Raw genomic sequence first — 22,282 nt, forward strand, 5'->3', positions numbered from 1 at the left:
ATAAAAGATCTGTTTCAGTATCATGTAGCAATTCATCTATATTCTATATTTGACTTTAAGCCATTAGAGAATAAGGTACTGGTACCTCAAATATACCAGCCAAATGAAGAAAATCTAATAGAAGTATATCCCAGTGCTAAAGGCAAAACACACACGGTAACATAGTACTAACATCGAGCTAAATCAGAGTCAGCCAAGTACTTCTAGTGTAAACAATGTATTTTAGCAACGCCTGAAAAATTACAAGCCGCAGCAAATAAGTCAAACACAGCAAGGTGATGTAAGGTATACAATGAAAAAGGGAAGGCTGAAGGAAAGAAGGTATGAAAGGAAACAAGGTATTATTGCAGACCATGTGTTAGTCGTTAGTGTTAGTAGTGTATTGCATGAAATAGACAGGGAAAAATTTAAAAAAACAGAAAAAAAAACTTTTCAAAAATTGATAAAAAAAAGTTTTCTTTCCTACACTGACGTTAAATACACCATTAGTAGCAGGAAGGTTCAAACTAAAAGACAACATAATACATAAAAGAATAAGTGCAAAGTTATTGTTATAATTTTTTGAAAAATGCCAAAATTCACTAGGATTAAAGATTAAACCATATAAAAATCACTCAGGTTCAAATGTGTTAATTTCTGAAAAGTGTTATTATTCATTTGTGTTATTATCAGTAGAATGTTTACTGTTTATTATTAGATGGTCTGCCATATTAGATAAATATAATTTATTACTTTACCATCAACTTCATCTAAATTTCACCATCAACTTACTGTTTGTGAAGGTCAGTTTTATCAAGTTTATTAATCTGGTATGTAGTTCAAGGTGTCTTAGAATTTTTAGTAGGGATTCTTTTTGGATGCAATCATATGTTTTCTTGAAATCTACAAATGTTATCACCATGCCTCTGTTTCTTTTCATATTGTATTCCATTATTTAGCTTGAGACTCATGATCTGGTCTGGATAGTCCTCCAGGGTCTGAAACCTCCCTGGGTTTTCTCCTAGTTTTATCTCGAGTTGTAAACTGATCCTGTTGAGGATAATTCTCAAAAGAATTTTGTATATTGTGTCTAAGAGTGAGATTCCCCGGTAATAGTTAGGATCTGTTTTGTCTGCTTTTTGTGTATCAGATGGATGTGGGCTATCGTCCATTATTCTAGTAGTTTTTCTTTGATCCAGATGTTGACAAGCTGTTGATGAAGGGCAATCTTTACTGATCTTTCTGCATGTTTAGAGATATCTACAACAGTCTGATCTTCTCCCTCCAGTTGTTTTGTAATTCTTCATCTCACCCAGTGTTTGGTTGACTTCTTTTATTATGAGAAATTTGATGTTCTCTGGTGGTGTTATTGAGCTGTTGCTGTTGAAGTTTAGGAGTTCTGTTGGTTCTTCGAAATTTAGGAGTTTGTTGAAATATTTAGCTAAGATTTCTGTGTTGTCTTTATTGTTAAAGGCCAGTTTACTGTTTTCATTCTTTATTAGTAGGGATGGGGGTTGGTATTTTTGGAGTTGATTTTTGAAAGTTTTGTAGTAGTCTCTCGACTGTGTTTTATTGACTTCTATTTACTTCAGTGTGTCTTTGTGATGTTGTCTTTTTATTCTCCTTAGGTTTCGGGAGGTTTCTTTTCTTTATTTTGCTAGATTTTAGAAGGCTGTTTCTGATCTTTTGGATTGGGTTTTTGGGATATATATATCATCTAGCCAATAAATTTTACCATCGATGATGCTCAGCATATTAGTATTGCATAAATAATCTAAATTGGGTAAAAGAAATTCTTTGTAACAGAGGTTTCTCAAATCTTATTAAAATTAAGACAGACAACAAATAATTAAAAACAGGTGAAAAAGTACAACTGGTTACAGATTCAGAGATTGTAACAAGAAATTTATTTTAAGAATGAGTTTATAGGTAGGTACATGATTCCAATAAATTATCTAATAAATATAAACTAAACTAATATTGATTCAATAAATTATTGGTTAAAATACTTAAGTAAAAGTTATTCTCTTCAAGCTTATAATACATAATTAATTATAGAGCTGTACTTTACAAGCTAATCAATTTTACAACACAGTTCAACCCTTTTGTTGCATTCAACAAAAAGTTTAGTTCATATGGATATATAAAAAGTGTATTCTGGATAATAATGTATATTCATGAATTTACATTATAACTTGGGAAAAATAAATCTGACTACCCAAATCGCTTCAAGAATTTTTAATTAAAACAAACAAAATATAACACAATAGAGTTATTAAAAGAATTAAATTAAATTGTACCTTTTCCATAAATCTGGATAGTTCTTCAGGAGGTAAAAAGTCACCAATATGATGTTTTCCTTTGGCAGCTTCTGTTAACTCATCAGCCCATAACTGTGTAGCAAGCATTTCTTTTTCTCTCAGCTTATGTTCCCAAGTACCACCTTCAGTCTCTTCATCACTGTCATACTCATACTTAAATTTACCAGCAGCTTGTAACTTCTCTAATTCCCGTCGCTTTTTTAGCATATCTTGATACAATAAGTTAATCTGTAAATGTAATTGATATTAAATAACAAAAAGTTGCTAATAGAGTTTTAATGAAAAAGAAAAATTTGACAAGAAAGCTATTAAAATCTGACTCTAAAAGGTGCTTAAAATGGGACTAACAAAACTAGCAGTGGTCCAATCAGTAAATTAACATCTAAATTAAATATTACTTATATTTATTTAAAACCCTAATAGATAATCAAAATGCACCGTAAACTTTTGCTATCTTTTGAAGAAACTAAATTTATAAAAGGAAAACTGAAAAGCAAATAAATTAGAACAAACTCATTTGAACTGTTATGAAAAAAGCAGGAAGAAGATATCTGCTAAATTTTAAATGGATGAGCAAACACATTACCACTTTATGAATATACTATACGCATACATATCAAATGAAAATATTCATATGAGTTCAGCATCAGCACATTTCTATTAAATAGAACTAAACCACACAACGTTATTGTACTTTACAATGGAGAATAAGTACCAGGTATGTTAAATATTCAATATTAAACTAATCTGAGAATCAAAGAAAGTTATTTGCATTAAAGAAACATAATTTAGTAATCCTTTCATTTTGATGAAATGAATTACACTGTTCAATTCAACGAAAATTGTTTCTATTAAGACCATAAGTTCAATTTTCTGTAATAAACACTTACTCCACAGTTATTTTAACTAAGATAAATTGTCAATCTAATAATCATTATTCAGCTAAGTGACCTTTTCATACAAAACCCCCTTACCCATAAAATAATCTATTTATGACAAGTGTCCAAACATGGAGGCTTCATTGTATTTAGATCAACTACAGAAATTGTATTTTTATCATAAAAGAGATTTGAGAATCTTTTTAGCAAATAACTTTAATTGCTTTTATGGCATATTAAATATTTTCCACTATTCTGTGTGGACCTAATGTGTCCGACAAATAAACTTAAGTTATTTTACTCTTGTTAAGAATATTTATAAAATTTCAATCATTTTAATTCATAAAACAAAAACATTTACAGGGTGTTAATAATTGAATAAGTGAAAGAAACAGTCATATGAATGTATGTGTTTGTAGCTTTTAAAAATAATCAAGTTTTTTTTGTCTATACATGCATGTATATATGTGTAATGAATTAAAGAAAAAATTTTAGTAATGGAAATGTCTAAAAGAAGAATCAGCAGTGAATGCGTTGAAATAAATGTGATAGGGAAGATAAATGTGATATTACAGTTAATAATCACCTTATAATGATCTTCTGCTTTCTTCCAATCTTCTTCAGACAGATGAACAGTACCAAAGTTCTTAATTGCATACTGCAATAGTGCTGGATCTGTTCTTGAAATCTGACTTATTAATGGTCCTTTCATCCCTAAAAAATTAAAACTACACATTTGTAAATGATAAATTTTAAATATTTGAGTTCAGAAACCCTATGAACCCTGAAATATTAGCATCAAAGAAAAAAATTTGTTTTAAAGAATTATTAATCATTAATTGAAACCACATAAACAATTAATATCTGTAATAAATAAAGTAATGGTGCTTGATATGGCAAGGGTATAGGAAATATTATTTTGAACACTTTAAAATCATATGTTATTAGAGCAACACTAACTGCAAGCAAAGGACTAAACTTATAAAAGATAAAAATAACAGCACTTTGAAGCTCTGAAATTTGTATAAATTAATGCTGGAATGTCTTATACTCTTTTCAATGTAAAATGGAATGCAAAGTTGGGAGTTTATAGATTCTCCCTACAGATTGCAGAGCCTGGACAGTGACCCTTGCTGCTGGATGATTCTATCGGGCGTGTTTTTAAAGGTTTATTTTATATGACGGGTCTAATTTTTCAATTTTTGTCTTATTTTATATTTTGATTTTAAGGACCGATTTAATTGCATTCCAATCCCGTTGTTAAACCAGCGCAATGTAAAAAAGAAACATGTTTTTACATGGCACATTTCAGCATTTCAGATTCATTCATTTTTATGATCATTAATTTATGGTCAAAATTAAAATTTTGGGATCTTCAGGCTTTTATAACCCTCATATTTATAAGCCCATCATCCTAATATCTTTCACTAGAAAACTTTTTAAAAATATTTTTATAATAATGGATAAGTAAGTTAAAAATGATCTTTTTAATCTTTTTAACCATTACTCATCAGTTTGAAAAGATTTCAACCAGCAGAAATCAATAAAAAAAACACAATTAATTCAGTAAAAATTCTATAATCTGTGTGATTTGTCAAATGTATTTTACAAAAATTATGATCTAACACAAGCCACAGATTCATAATACAAGATGGATGGATATATATTAATTATTCTGAGCAAATCCAATATATCTTGGAGTAAATTCAATATATCCAATATCTTGGAGTATACATGCATAATATACACATTAGAAAAAACTTGCTGATGATTATTTCTGTCCACACAACAAAATTAAGCTTACATAATTTAAAACCAACAACTATAAATAGAGAACATACTGTCTGCCATTTTAACAGTAGTCAATCTTACCAGGTACATTAATAGTAGGTGTACTTGTTGGTGGAGGAACTGGTACTGCCCCTAAGCTTATTGGAGTGACCACACCAATTGGTCCAACAGCTGGCAAAACTGTAGTAGAAATAATTTCACTCTCTGGTGCCCAACGACTTCTCCGCTTTTTCCTCCTTGATGCTGATGATTCACCATCTTGAGATGATTCATCTTGTTGCTGAACATTTTCTTCTACAAAGAGATTTAGAGTGTTTCAATAATTACATATGGAAAATTAACATCATCCATGTCAATTCTCATAAAACTTTCACTTTAATTTTACATTACATAATATATAATTTTCAAATTTTGGAAAGCTCTAATTTTTTTTTTGAATTTTTAAATGTAAATAGTTTCAGTTTTAGTTTTTATAAAATATTCAGGTTTAAATTTACAGCGTAAAAAACTTATTTTAATTAATAAATAGAATACTGCTGTTTGAAACAATAATACTCATATTTGCATTAAATTTTGATAAATACTTATTCATTAAGCAGTAAACAATTATGATGTAAAACAACAAACCAAAAACCCTTTAAAAAGAAAAGGTTAATTCATATAATATTAATATATAATAAATAAAATAATGCAAAACTCAAGATCTAACCTCTTTTAATTCCAGATTCAAGGGTTGTGTTAACTACAGAAGTACTATATGAACCCTCAGCCATTGGAAATCCATCAATAAAATCCTTACAATCAGTTAAAAAGTTATCAGGGCCTGGAGTACTGATGCTATTTTTTTCTTCGTTAATATCTTTATCAGCATTACTGTAACAAGAAATGAAATGATATAAAATAACTAAAATATTAAAAATGCTTTCTTAGCATTTTTAAGTTTTTAGTTAAACTTTAACAGCTTCTGTATTTTGGAACAAAATAATCCTTAAGTGCCAAAATTAAAAAATGAAACCTTTTTTTTCTTCTTTGATAAAAGTGACTATAAAAATATTCACCATCAAATATCACAAAAGAGTAAAACAACTAGTATTGCAATTTTTTTATTTTTTTTTAGTTTGAATATCTGAACTTGTACTCTTTATAAATTATAAAGTATCGTTCATAACATTTTTTTTTTTCTGTGTACATTGCAGTCTGTTCCACTAGTGAGCAAAAAGCAAGCCCCCCATGGCTCAATTAAATGAGAATGAGGATGATATAAGACAAGTAATGAGGTGTAGTCTTGTACAGACTTAGGCCAACCATTCCTAGACGTGTGGTTAATTAAATCCCAACCAAGAAAGTACACTGGTATCCACTGTGTAGTATACAGTTCATACAAGAGCATCTAACTTTACTAGGATTTGAACCTCAGAACCTTTGGCCTTGAAAATCAGCTGTTAAAAAACTGATCTTTAAAAGAGTTAACTTCTAGACCAGCCTGGTGGGCTATTCATAACTTTGTAATCAATTATGTTGTTCTTTATTTCTAGATTAGAATTTGGATCTTACAGTCTTTACAAATTATTGCAATCCTTCAATGGGACTTCTAACCAGCTAGGTGTTTCTTTTTTAGATGATCTATTAAAGAACAAAAGAAAATTCTGGTAATGAAAACCAAGACTCAAAACTGCACAGGTTTTGTTTTTAATAAATCAGGATAAAGATTAGGAACATGGAATATCACTACATAAAACAATCCAACAGTCAAATGCACTAAATGTCTTAAGCAAAAATATTATCTGTTAAAAAATAAGGTAGTAGAATACAAAGAGATGCAGAAGACATTGTTTCAAAATATTTTAGAATCTTCAGGAAAATAGCCTAACATAAATAAACTCATAAAAAAATAAGTTAATTGTAGTCAAGATTACTGGCATTAATATATGTAAATAAACAAATTTAGTAACTGTAAATTTACTACCAAACTATCATTTTGAGTAATCTATCAAATTAGCAGGAAACAATTTTTAAATATATAAATGACATGAAAACACAATTTTAAAAATCATTCATCTAAAGTGATACACAATTAACCTTCTAAAATCACATCTCTTAAAAAATTAATAATTCTTTTTATTTTTATACTCAGTTCTTAATATTCAATTGAATTTATTCACAGGTTTCATTATTTTATTAGTCTAATTTGAAGAAATCTTTTCTCATAAGATCAGAAAAAAGAGGCTTATTAAAAAAAAGTAGTCAATTTTTTTTAAAATGTACAAATAAAATACTATGTAAAAGATGTTCCATATCAATTTCAATAAAAATATAAATACTTTTGCCTTTCCCTCGCCTGTATTTGTGTGTGTGTGCGCACGCATTTGCATGCATATTTATTTATGTATATGTAAAAACACTACCTAAAATAATATACAAAAATTTATATACAACATTATTTTAACTATTTAATTATTTATTTAGTATTCTGTAAATATGAATACATTAATAAACTTACAAATATAATACATTTGATGAATATAGATTGTGTAATTTACATAAATATTATTCAAATCACCAATACTGCATTGAATATTTGTGCAAGGAAAGGTGTGCAGAGGAACATAAATTTCAGGCTAATTATAACTGGTATATCAGTTTTTATAAAGAAAAATCTTTTAAAAATTTATTTTTTCTTTAATTTATAAATAACTGATGCAAGTAAAATTTTTTCCAGTAACATATTTTTGAGATAAAGAAAAATTTCTTGAAAATCATACAACACTGCAAATTCTGAGACACTATAATTACACTATTGTTTCTAGGCTCTAACATGGCAATTATTACGATTTTTTCCACACATGTACAGTCAGTAAGAAGATAACAGAATCAAACTTGATTATTTCAGATTCAGAGATACATTTTGGCCAAGAAACACAAATTCTTAAATAATGATATTAAAAATTCATTATTCAAGAAGCTATTTTTTCCATTAAAAAATATACTGTATCTGAAATATTAATAAAATATTTAGTTTTTTTTCTACAAGCTCTAAACAAAAACCCAACTACTGGTTCCCCAAAGTAATTGGTGAAATATGAATTAATGTTTTAAATTTGATTAATCTTATCCATTAGAATGTGAATGAAGTTGTAACAACATAACTCAAAATAAATTTTTATTTATTTAAAGCATTTTTTTTTAATGGACATAAAAATAAAATTAACAAACATAACAATAACACAAGAAAAATAGAAAATAAGTAAACAACATAAAATAATAAAAAAAAAACACTACAATAATTATTAAATAATGGAATACAGATGTATGGCTTTAAGAAACAAGATATTTAAAAACATTCTCATATTGTTTGCTATAATATATTAGATGTCTTAATTAAATTTCTAATGCAATGATGCACACGTCCACAAAGATGTGGTATAATGTTATTTGGCAGTCGCACCAAGCACAAATGGGTGCATCAGTTGATTCATTAGATGTCCAAGACTAAGTTTAGTGGGCCCTATTCGCAAATGGAAAATTACCTCCACTTGATGGTTATTCCTGCATTTAAAATTCCATGGCAGCACAGTATCCTTGATGGGTTGGAGTTTATTATCTACTGTAGCAGTCCAGTCACTTTCCACTACCCTCGAACAGTAAGTTTAATAAAATTAATAAAATCAGCAATAGTAACACGAGGTGTGAATGATGGTTTACTACATGTGTCTTTAGTAGTGGAATCCACAGGTTCATTATTCAGGACACCCATATGGATAAGGATCCAGCAGAAACTCACTTGTGTGTTGCGATAGTTTAACTCTGCGATTGCATTATAAATTTCGGTGATGACGAAATGTCTAGAATACAATCTTCTAAAGAAAATAAGGATGTGACAGTATTTTGGGTTAATGACAATTAAAAACTTATCGACGTGTACAGTTGAGCTATGTAGGCAGCACTTGTAACACTAGGTAGACCTAGTGTAACAAATAGGTCTGTCGTTGAACACTAACAAATGTGCATCTAATGATAGCATTCTGTTTTGACCCATCTGTGTGTACAACTGCATCTTGGTTTGGAGTTGTTGATTTTTTATTATTTATAGTAAGGTCAATTAAAATTTATGGGGTCGAATCTCCATGGAGGATATGAGCAGGTTAGGTTGGGAAAATGGAAGCATGTCAAAATTAAAAAAGTACAGTAAACACCAGGTACGAACACCACTGGTGCTGTATAACACAGATTGTCTTCAGACTGTTGTAAATGAAAGTTTGTGAGGAATGCTTTAAAAACAGAGTGATTTGGTTGTCCTTTAGGACAGGCACAGTAAAATGCCTCAATCAACAAGTATGCTTGCAACAGGGCTTGATCTAAAGGCACCTGTAGCAAGACAAAGAAAAGCATGGTGTACAGCACCCAGTATCTTAAGCACAGTGTGATGCGCTAAAGAGCAGGCATGAAACTTAGTCCAAATGAGACCAAACTAAAGAATATTAAAACACAATATAAATGATTAATTGGCTCCTCACTTGGTGTTGCAAAGGACTCGTAGCATATCTAAAATTTCTAAACATCTTACTTCTAATTATTTTATATGTTTGACCTACATAAAGACAACTATCAAAAAGCAAACAAAACTTAATACCAGGAGAGATAGCAATTGGCTCTGTTGAGAAAGTCTTGAGAATAAAACGGTCTTGCAAGGGAGAAAAGACAACACATTTTGCTTTCTCAGGCGAGAATGTGAACCCTTGACCTTAGACAAGCTTCAAGGTGAGATATAGTATTCTGTAGTAGACTCTCAACTGTGGCTGTTGGAGAGGGCATGATGTATATATATAGATAGCAAAAAACATCAACAAAAAAAAATATATTAAACAGGTGACTGTATGCATTTAGTAATAATACTGACGGCTATAGCAATCAAGGTGGCACTTAATGAACTTCCTTGACGCATTCCATTTTCCAAGGTAACTCTATTCGACACAGAATCTCCAACACAAACATGGAAAGTTCAGTCATTTAAGAAACCCCTACATAAAGGCAAGCACATTACCAATGACTTCCCATTCTTTAAGCGTTTAGAATCATGTCACCACGCTGTATCGCACGCCCTCCTGATCTCAAAGAAGATAGCAACAAATTGCTGATGGAGCAGAAAAGCATTTTGGATAGCAGTTTCTAGTGATACCAGATGGTCAATGGAAGATTGACTGGGATCACTTGGTGGAAACCTCACTGTTCTGGAGATAAGGACATGTTTCTCTAAATACCATGCAAATGTGTGCACCATTTTCTTTGTACAAAATGTTTGTCAAGGAGATAGAATAGTAGTCCAAGGAGCATGCTTTGTCTCTACCAGGTTTAAGTACTGGTACAACAATGGCTTCCAACAAAATGAATAGAAAGTCTTGCATGGAGAACATATAAATAAGCAACAGGGGTTGTAGTGAGGGGTTTGAGAACATAAAAGACAAATATTGTCAGGTTCATGGGAGGTGACACGTGAGTTTTTTAATGGATGTGACAACACATTGATTGTAAAGGGTGCATGCATTTAATTCACTGACCAAATCACCAAATTTTAACGGTACTATTTCCATCTGTATCTCTGAAACTATTAGTATATGATGAAGTTAGGGACACCAGATGAAAACAATGTGTCAGGTTCATTGCAAATGCAGATGACTTAAGAAGTCCTTCATGAATAAGTCCAAGAATAGAATGTTTCCGTGATCTGCAAATTTCACAAGCATCTTCCACTTACCAGATGTGGGAGTAGTGTGCAAGATGTATCTACATAATTTCTTTATGATTTTCTCCTAGCATCTATGAATACCCAATGATATACCACTGTAGCTTTACGATACAAATTCAGATGTTCATTAGTAGATCCGCAGTTAAATTTATGTATTGCCTGCTGTCGTTTCCCAATTGCGTTTTGGTAATCATCATTCCACCAGGGAATGGAGGGACGTTTTGGGTTTTCTGATGTTTATGGAATGTATCTATTAGCATTATCGAGCAACCAGAGATAAATTGATCAAGGGTGTCAGCACTGATGTCATATTGTGATGAAAAGGCTCCAACTGTAAAGTAGAACCCTAGGCTCCAACTTTAGAGCCTTGGTTTCAACTTGCTCTTTCAACAATCCATCTCTGTGGTCTTTTGCTCACCACGTGGCAAACACAAAAACCAATAAAAATAAGTTTATGATCACTGCTGTAAAAGTCATCACAAACAGGGCAATTAAGACGAAGGAGTAAACTCAGTGAGCATAAGGAGATTGATGTTGGACAATGTACCAGACGATGATGACATAAAACGTGTACGATCCATCATTCAGCAGATAGAGGTCCAGTTTCACTTTGTTTTATGATATTTCCTCAAGGGGAACAGATTGTTGAGTCCAATGAAATATGGTGAGCATTAAAGTCCCCCAGTATTAACAATGGATGGAATTTGAAAAAAAAAAATTTTTGTTTATCTAGAACATCAATCATCCTCTTAAGTTTGGTGACAGATATGAGGGTAGCTCTCATAGTATCCTTGTAGCCAACACCCCGTCCTGCATGAAGATAACAACCCCACCATTTTCTCTGTCAATGAGTCAGTTGTATTTCAGAGAAGTAGCCCCTGAGTATAACTGTATCTTGCACAAGAAGGTGTTCTTGTGTGTGAATGAATACTCTTAACATCTTCAATGCGACAATCTCAAAAGTTCCACTGGATAATGTTCATAAATTACTTATCAAATACTATCCATTTTCTTTTTTTGATCTTGTAACCTTTAAGAAGTGCTTTGCTTCTTCAGGCACTTCATTCACCACCATATCCTTGTAGAGACATTGACATTGAAATGGTGGCGAGGATTTGTAAGCCTAGGAGGACGGAGATGTTTTAATACATGCGTTCACAGGGATCCTGGTAGCTTGCTGCGTAATCAAGATCTTTATCACTGACTGAAGTGTTTTTAGGAAAACCACTATCGGTCTTACTAGCAGAAATTACCCTCTTTATAGAGCTCAATACTGTAATTGCAGCTGTGAGGGATTAACATGTTCTGACAAAGCTTCTACCAATTTAGTCAGTTTTTCACACGATGTGCATTCTTTTTCTTTTTGTACATTGTTTGAGAAAGCCTGTACAAACTAATACCAGGTTGTACAAGATTCGTGATGCCAAGAGAATTTCTGTATTCTCGATATGCCACTGGAAAGGATACTTTCTGCTAAGTACAGGTCTTCAATGTAGCTTTTGCTATCCTATAAAGAAGGCTTTCCAGAGATCCTGCCGAATGTGTAACTTTACAGTTTATATATTTTTCTTCTTCAGCACATATGCTATTCATGTCCTCTACAGTTGTAACATGCACAAATATTTTCCTTTTTTCAACCAATTTTAGTATGACAAAAACTTGGACATTGGAAGCAGCATCTGGTGTTTGGTATACCCGGTCACACATGAATAGAATGGTCAACCAACCTTTATTTGATCAGGAATGGTCAGACTGGAAAAAGTCAGAACTAACAATGATGTTGGTACATCAAAATCATTCTCCCTTCTCATAATCCTCTGCACAGACATGACTGATTGCAATGAATTTTCTGTAATTACAAGTAACCCAATGTCAGCAAAGTCAAGGCAAAAGATTACTCTGCTAAACTTCGGCATGTTATGGGACTCCACTATCACTCGGTCTGTCCCTATATACTTAAGTACTAGGAGTTTCCAATGCTGTTCATTACAGATTTCAATTAGGAATTATGAATTTCCCATTCAGAAAGAGAGAAACCTTCCCAAAAGATTATCTTCCTCATTGTATCCAACGATAAGAACCTTTGTGCAAGAATATTCAACATATTCCTTTACTTTTCTCGTTTTCATATCACTGGATATGTTTTCAGCTGAGAAGATCAGTTGAGTTTCTTCAAACCCCTGTTTTTCTTGGTTTTTTCAAGTGGACCAACAACCACCAAAAGATTATTATTTTAGACTGCCATCCAGTTCCCACAAGTACCAGCGATTTAACAGACTACTACAGCAGAGCGCATAAGCACTGGAGCTATGGCTGCATACAACTGGGTTCACTCTGGTGTCCAGAGGACATCATGTGAAACTCACTACATAGAGCCATACACCCATCGGCACAAACGCTTCCACCTTGGATTATGGATGCGTTTCATAAGCTGTTGCAACACCACCAAGTGTAAGTGTAAGTATAAGATGGTATTGTGTTGCTGTGTGATGATATATGTTGTAATCTGTGTAGGTTTGTGGTGTGGTATATGGTATAGAGTAAATAAAAGGTTCAGCATCTCAGCGTGTAGTAGGAAGAAAAGTTGCACGAACTTGGGCATATTTCAAAGCATTATACACAAGTAAAAAATTAGGTAAGGATAAATAATGATGTAAAAAAATATATCTACTATGCACAAAGGAGAACAATAAGCGTTATATTTAAACACATCAAATGATCTATTAAAACAAAACGCCATAGTGGAGAAACACAATAAATGAAAAACAAAAGTGATTTTAAAATAAAAAATTATTGTAGCTATATTTCAACTCAAGAACCTAAAACGTTTTTCTACTACTGCTGCTGCTGCTATTAGGTGAATTTATATAACAGTTATATACTACCTGATATAAGACAGTTTCCAAATATATAATCACTATCTTTAAGAACAACTAAGAATTAATAATACCGAACCAGAATCACAACATCAGTAACATTATAAGTACTACCATGTGGTTATGAAATGGCTGCCTTCATTGGCCTTTTGTCATAAGTTTTACCATAATATGCATTATTTCTACAATTTTTGCCATGGTAACATGATTGTCCTGCTCCTGCATTAACTATGGGACAAATCTGACTGCAAAGCAAACATCCAAAGTTTTTCTGTTAGAATCTCATATGAAGCAATCTTCTGCAAATTATAATCAGTCAATTCTAACTGACTTTCATTACACTTGTTATCTGCTAAAATTAATTAATTTCTTGAATGTAGATCATAATTAACTAGATACCAACTTCTCAAAAGCTTAAACCTTTAGCAAGCAATCATTAGTATTAGGCTGTAGCATTGGGTACAGCTTAAACACTGATCAACATAAGCATCACGTGACATATCTTCATAAAATGTATTTACCCAATTTGATTAAAAATTTAATGTTTTTACACTTCACTTCATATCTGCATCAGCCATCTCAAAAATGACAAACAGTACTATCTTTGACGGGCAAATAATTTATATAAAGTCTAATTTGACACAAAGGTATATACTTATTAAGATCACTGCTTTTAAGCAACATAGCCAACTGCATGTCACATGCTCCGGCAATTTGCTGAGGTAAATTTTACCTCATAAAGTACATACACTTATTTGAAAAATTTCACAGGTGAGCCAATTTGAACAAGCCTTTCAGTACAACTTGACATTAAACCGATTACTGGAAATACTAGTAAAAAAGCAAATCATAATAATCTCTGCATGTGGAAGCAGTTCGGGGTTTACTCAACCCTCTCATTATCATAGACTGAAATATTTCAAAACTCAAAATAGTCTTTCTCTACAAGTGTTTTGCTTTCAGGAACCAACTAAAAAAACTCAATATTAAGGAAAGAATTTGGACTTCCTTCATCCCTTCAATTAACTAAAATCAAAACATGCTGATATTAAGTTATTTTTCAAATTTTAATTCTGATGGTGTGAAACATTCATTTAGTGCTAAAGTATTCAAGGCCTTAATTTAGGAGACCTCCAAGATCCTCATTAATGAAAATCTGAATTCCAAACAATTAACAAATTTGGGTGACTAATATTAATAAAATCAAAATTAATAATTTATAACGTCTGTACATAAAAAAAAAAATTATATATATTCGCAATAAGATGCTCTTCTGCGTTTTTGGATATTATACAAAAATGAGACGTTTAACAAGTTCATTCCTTTGCTTTCACAATTTTACCTACAGACACAACATTCTTTAACAAAATTTGGTATATGATAAATCCAAACCACAATTGAAATACATGCTTTCAGCATTAAATATGTTTTTAATTACCTTCCTTCCCTATTCTGGCAAAATTTTTACATTTACTACAAAAACTTTTAAGACAAAACCAAACAAAAAATTTGTAATTTTGTTGCATAAGTTTAGATTTTCAAACACAACCCAATCCATTTTTACTGAATTATTTTGTCTGAAGTCTGAAAAAATTAATAGAGCTTAAATTAAAATTAAAAAAAGTCTGAGTTATTTTTATTAGGATATCTTCATGAGTACTGGTCGCACAGTAATCACAATTCAAGCAAAGTTTGATAAATGCAGGCAGTAAATAATAATTGTCTAATACCCTGGTTCTAAACAAAGTAAAAGCTTATTTAGAAAAAAAAATTGATACAATTACAATTATACAGCATAGTCAGTCAGCAATATCAGCTACTGAAAAGTATGTCATCAAACCTAGATATGACGATGATAAGTCCAAAACATGATATAATCAATAAAGCCTCATTACTTTAAGTGAGAAATATCTTTCTATGGTTCAATACTTAAAACTAAATTTTGACAGTACAGTACCTTCTCACTTTTGTGGTTTTACTTCTTCAATGCTGATTAAACAGTAAAACTTAATAAATAAATAATTTATTATTAAGTTACCAGTAGATAAAAAACATTAATATACTGTTATCATCAACTCTTAATACAATGAATCTTTACTTGTACAAGTAAAAAATTTAAAACTGTCTATTTTATATTCCTGTAAGTAACATAAACATTTTAAATATATTTTTACAAATCCCTAGAACATCTATTACATAGAATATTCTGAATTAGTTATCTTAATTTTTGAGCTTAAACTCCACACTTTTCCATTAAGTGTAGGTCTTTTTTCAGAACACTGCATGTAAACTTAGATATAGTGAGCAATCACTGTATTAAATCATAAAATATTCTTCATAGAAACTAAGAGCTCATTTTATTTTAATAAATATCTTAATTTAAATTGTAATGTATTAAATTACAAACCTCATTTTATCATTTTCCAGCTGGTTAGAGACAGCAGACTGGTTGCAAGTGGTATCCTCACAAAGTTCTTGTTTAATGTTATCATTCATAATTAAAATTGGAATCGTATCCAATGATGACTTGTTCTCAGACAAAGAACTGCAACTACCATCTGCAGTTAATTCGTGCTGCTCATTTTTAATATCTGCCTGGCCCTCTCCTCCCTTCCTATCATTTTTTTCTTCATCATTATCTCTTCTTTCTTCTTCATCTTCTTCCTCTTTCTTTATTTTCTCATTCTCAGACATCAAATTCTCTGCAGGGACTAGTAAACCGCTCATCAGATCCCTTATTCCTCTAAATGTGGACCACCCAATACTAATTTATCAAAAAGTGTTTGGAATATTCTTATGCTGACATTAACTTAATGTTAAGCCACAAAATTCAATAATAAATATATATATATATATATTTTTTTTATTGCAAGAAAGACATTTGCTATTTCAGAAAAATATTATCTTTTCAATTTAGAACAAACATTAACTAAGATAAAAATAACTTCTCTTTAGTAAGGCAGTATATATTTTGATCTCAATTTTTATACCTTTATCTTATAATACAAATATTAGATTACTATTCAAAGTTTAAGTAAATTAAAACTAAAAATTGAATTCAGATACAATCTGCAATTTAGCACAAACATTTTGTAAAAATATTAAAATCATTTAGACAAGCAAAAGTTATACTTCTACATTATAGAAGCTGTTTATTTTCTAATAATCCTGCTAACAAAATTATTTAATTTATGTAGGGCAGTATTTAGTAAAAATCAAACTATTTGGCAGTCTTTAAAATAAGTGTTTATATAACAAAATTAATTTAGTTCAACTGAATTAGCAGGAAGGAAAGTAGTAGTAAATCTTTACAAGACCAGAAAGATATTATCTACCTCCCCTGGGTGGAATTAATGATAATAAAACACACCCAATAAAATAATTATAAGCCATGTTTAATGGTTAACATAGAGTAACTTAACTTTATTTCACTAGAAAACTCTTTTATATATGAATAATTAACATTACACATGTTCACATACTAAAACATATGTAACATAAATGACTAATAACATTTTAATCATTGAAGTTTATATATTTTCAGGTTCATTATGAAATAACAATTTAAACTAAAAAACAAAGCATGAACAACTAAGTAAATAAAATAAATTATTGGACAATAATGCTCTTGATAAATGATAATTTTGAGATTCTTACCAACTTTTTCGCAGATATTCAAAAAATCAACCACAATTTTACATAATGGCTTCTATATATCAAAAACACAAAAATCATTGTAGTAAATTAATAAATCAAAACTATTAACAAATTTTTTTAAATATATTAAAACAAACGATGGTTACATTAGGGTTTTCTTGCCACCAGTACACACAACTGTGACTGTTAACACTTTCTAAAACATGAAATTTGGCTTCATTTGTTCAAATGAGTATACTTCCAAATCTGAATTTTCCCGCTGCATTCCCAGCCACACTATTGCAAACTGCATGCACCTACCTGGATCATCATTATTTAGAGCACTTATCAAACAAGGACAATATGGCTTTAGTTGCAGGCCCTTCTCTGCAGTGTTGTGTATGAAATGTTCAGCTTTCTTGATATGATTTTGTGATCATATTTCAATTTTATTTTACTTTCATCATCTTTTGTGATTTTGGCTTCCCAGGGCAATTCCAGGGCATTCAACACACAAGCTGCATTATTGTTATATGCACTCTGGACCTTTCCCCACCCTTTGCTTGACAATCATTGATCAAATTTCTTGTTATTCTTGCAATAGCTAGCACAGAGGAATCGTTATTTTCAAACTTGACTGCCATTCTCCATTTTATCTCCATGTAATTATTCATTGTAGAATACAATTGCACACAAATATGTGCTGAACCAATCCGCATGGCATAGAGTAACGGTCCCTGAGTTCAATGATCAGGCCACCCTGCATGTGCACTGCTAGACTATTAAAAACGCATTAACAACTTAAACTACAATCACAGTGCAAAATAGTATAGCTGTTATTGATGGTGTCCTCAAACACTGCAAAAAATAAACAAAGTCTTTTGACTCTGACAAAAGAAGACTGTATAGTTAATCTAGTAAACGTTCCATTAAAAATTAATAAATATGTATAAAACAGAGCATTCAGAAAGTTGCTATACACTGAAATTATGCAAGTGTAATGATGAAACTTTCCTTATTACTACTTTGAACTCTTATTCATCATTTTATAGAAACAGATATTACAATAACTGGAATAGTTTATAGGTGCTGGAAATGACCTCCTCTAACATCAATACAACACTTCACATATTTCAATTTGTTTTCAAACACTTTAATCAGCTGATGTACTGGAGTTTCTTGTACTTATGCCAGTACAAGACAAGTATGTCTGGTTATTGTAATTTTTAGTTTGTCAATAGCGCGTGGTCTGTTGTGATAACACTGCTTGTTTTGCTGCCCCCCAGATGTCAGATTGGGTGACTGTGCAGACCACAAACCCCTCGAAATGATTTGTTTGCCAAAGACATTTTGTAAAAAAATCATTGACTTTTTAGCTGTGTGCATTATGCTGCCATCTTGTTGGACCAACCATGATTGATTTTTCCACTTCTGTTAACTAACTAATGAAGTTTGTTAAAACAACACAGTAATGATCGCTATTAACTGTATTTTCTAAAAAGATTGGACCCACAATACACATTCTACTCACACTGAACCAGACTCTACTCTTCATCTGTAAAAATCGTAATGTCAAAGATACCTACAGAATTTTGGTCGATAAAACATTTAAACCACTGACAATAATTTAGTCTATTGGAATGATCTACATAGATTTTAGTTCTTGAACACACATTTTGCTTTGTAGGGGAGAAGTTTCAGTTCTTTTCTTGTAGTTTTATGTGTAGTAGCAAGTCCAATAACTTGTTGCTGTGCTAACTTACACATTGATTTTGATGGACTTTTGACAATAGCATCCAAAATCAAGCAGCTTTTGTTCGTTTAGTATAGGTGGTCATCCACTTCGATCAGCATCTTCAACAGAGCCTATTGTCCAAATTTTTTGATAAGAGTTCAAACTGCATCATAGTGAGGAGCAGGAGTATTTGGAAAATTTCCAAAAAACTTGTGTTTCACTAAATCAGTATACTTGTCACCTTTACAAAAGATGATTGCAACGAAAAAATTCCTCTACCAAAAGAATCATTATGCCTCTTGCAACTACACATTCTAATAAATGAAACAAAATGAAATGAAATGAAGCATGTTCAATCACAACTCAACAACTGACGTCTTGGTTTATTACTGAGCAATGCCCAACAAACCCGTAGAGCAACCAACCTAATGCCAAAAGAACAAATGCAGCACATAATTCTAAAGCATACTGCACAGTGACTTTCGAGTGCACTGTATTAATCGACAACTAGCATTGAAAAAAATAATCATCAGTTCTCTTTTCAACATGATTAAATTTCAACGATTATGTACTTTTAATTAAAAACCTATTAGACCACCAATTTTGATAAACTGAACCTCAAGAATTCTTGAGGGAGGGAATACTTAAGGAATAACAGAATTCTTAAAAAAAGAAATGAAAGCAAGAGACTTTCAATCTCCTTGTTTTGATAACAAACCTGAAAAATTAAATACAATATGAAATTCTAACTGAGAATAGTATCATAATATAAAGTATTTTTGGCTAATGACCTAAACTGAAACAGCTTTTGCAAAAAGAATTCAACATGTATATAAAGGTGTGTTGCTTGTAATATTAATGGAACAGCAGGAAACATAAGAACATAAGATCTGTCTGTTAACAGATAAGTCAGATTCTGAAATGAGCACTTTTCAAACTAAATATAACAGAAAATCAACTGAAGTGTACTTTAGAGGTAAGCTGCACATCAATGAGTTAAAAATAACAAAACATTATAAATAAATTAAACCAATTTCAATATATGTTTATGAAAATTTCCTACACTACCTCTGACAAACAAAATTGAAATCTGTAAAAGCATTACATTAAGATCAATTTAACACAAAAAAATAATAAAAGCTTTTTGTAGCCCACTTGAATTACAGATCCCTTTCTAATGTAAATAATTACTAACATCACAAGTAACTGGATTTTCAAATAAGTTAATCTATAGAAATAGTTTTAAATACCACTAAAACAAAGTTAGGTAAATCAAACTGTCATTATTATATTTTAACAAATAAATTGTGTATATATATATATATATACAATTACATATACATAAAATTAATATAATGAGGAATTTGGTTAATGTAAATGTATTATAAATTTAATAAATGACTTTGGAGAGTTAATTATTTACTAATTTTAGGAAGACTGTCTAAATAAAATTATAACTTCACTTTGTCATTTTACACCTTACAGAAAGCCTAAATTTCAACAAACTTAAGAAAAGTGACAAAAAAATAATGTCATAAGAATTTAATTAAACTTTACCAATAAAAATAATATTCCAAACAATTTTTGATAGAAAATATACCTACTTCAGTATATAAAATTACCTGACATACACACAGTCACACGTTCATAAAAAAATTAAAACTTAACACATTGTCATTAACACTTTATTTAAGATAACCTTAACTAAAAGAATTTTTTCATACTCTAAAATACATATAAATTAGAGGGCCCTGTTTAGCACTTTCACATGTTTTAGTTAATACACACAACTTGTCAAATTACAACAGTTACTAATTCAAATATTTAAAGTTTTCTCGATGATGAGGAAAATATAAGATTTTAATATCATCTCATCGTTATTAACATGAGATATATTTGCCAGTAGCGGTCATACATTTTTAGCATAATTAATGCTGATAATAAATAACACTACAGCAAACCAGCAAGTTCTGTAACTGTAACAGATTTATAACAAAATAATACATCTTTCCACTGGATAACAAATAAATAGATGAAGGTGACCTAACACAAGAAATTTTCCCTTCTAAAAATGGCACAGCCTTCACATACATCTTTTCCCACAGGAACTTGTTGTATAGTAACTATACATCACTTTGTATACGTAGCCTATGTTGGATCATCAATCTTTATAGTAAAATGGTTTGTAATTGCCATTTAATTTTACATTACTGCTGAATTTAATTGCTGATTAAATTTTGAATAGGTATGGTTCTTGACAGAATAGGCAAGCATTACAAAGTAGGACCTAGCTGTCATATTGGAAAGATGATTTGAAAGACAGGATTTTTTATAAAAGAAAAAAGGCTGGGTATATTATAAAGAAGTTCAAAGAGCTTGCATTCTCTAGAAATTTTCCTCTACAAATCCTAATCAGTATTGTACCGCCTACTGTAAGGAAAAAATTTTCAGACTTAGTCTAACAAGAGTTTCTAATCCCATCTCTCTTTTCCCCCTCACAATATGCATACATGAGTGCGTGTGTGTGTGTGTGTGTGTGTCAATGTACGTGATACATTCAGAACATATTCCAAGCATCAGTATCAGTGCATTGCTATCAAATAGGAATAACTGTACATAAAATTATTTAACACAAACAAAAGAAAATATTCCAGTCAGTATCAAAACACCTTATAAATTAGAAATAAATGCACCTAAAATTATTGAACTTTATAGTAGAGAACAGCAACTGTATATGTTGGGCATCCAATATTAGACTAATTTGTGAAATCTTTTTATTATGATAACATTTTTCTAATTCTCTTTTTCTTTACTTTGATGAAACAAATTAAGAGTATTTTAATAGAATTTAACTCTATTACAGATAATTCCAAATAAACACAATCTAAAATTACAAATCCACAAACATTTTCAATGGACTGCTTAATTAAAAAAATTATAAAATGCAGTGTGTAAATTCCCAAATTTTGTCAACTTAATGTGCACTTTTGCAATAAGGATTAAAAGATGTTTTTCTTTTAGAATGTGAAAATGACAAATGAATTTTCTTATTATTTATCAGACCACATAATGAATAATTTAATTATTTAAAAAATTTCACAAAACTGTTACTTTAAATATTAATACAAAATGAACTTGTTTTTCTGTCCTCTGATGTTTGTTTTAATAGCCATTACTTATTTTATTTAATACATTAATTTTAGCTATTTTAAATTAATTTATAGAGATAATTTGGTGTATGATTAATAATGAAAGCATTGGTAAATATCTACAACAGAAATTTTAAGTGATATTTCAAAACTAAGAAGATTACCGCATGTTCA

General features: G+C 30.6%; 1 protein-coding gene across 3 annotated transcripts in view; it reads right to left on the minus strand.

Moving 5' to 3' along the window:
- Positions 1-22,282, minus strand: part of LOC142327664 (uncharacterized) — a 74,296-nt gene that overhangs the window by 11,266 nt on the left and 40,748 nt on the right. For 2 of the 3 annotated variants that reach the window (XM_075370903.1, XM_075370895.1), the window contains exons 5-9: positions 15,996-16,299; positions 5,679-5,842; positions 5,051-5,263; positions 3,765-3,892; positions 2,280-2,528 (exon numbers count right to left, since the gene is read on the minus strand). In XM_075370903.1, coding sequence (XP_075227018.1) covers positions 2,280-2,528; positions 3,765-3,892; positions 5,051-5,263; positions 5,679-5,842; positions 15,996-16,299 — 1,058 coding nt within the window. The remainder of the gene's footprint in view (positions 1-2,279; positions 2,529-3,764; positions 3,893-5,050; positions 5,264-5,678; positions 5,843-15,995; positions 16,300-22,282) is intronic. The other variant, XM_075370912.1, reaches the window with a different exon arrangement.

This window comes from Lycorma delicatula, chromosome 1 (genome assembly GCF_047948215.1).
Source record: "Lycorma delicatula isolate Av1 chromosome 1, ASM4794821v1, whole genome shotgun sequence".
Taxonomy (NCBI): Eukaryota; Metazoa; Arthropoda; class Insecta; order Hemiptera; family Fulgoridae; genus Lycorma; species Lycorma delicatula.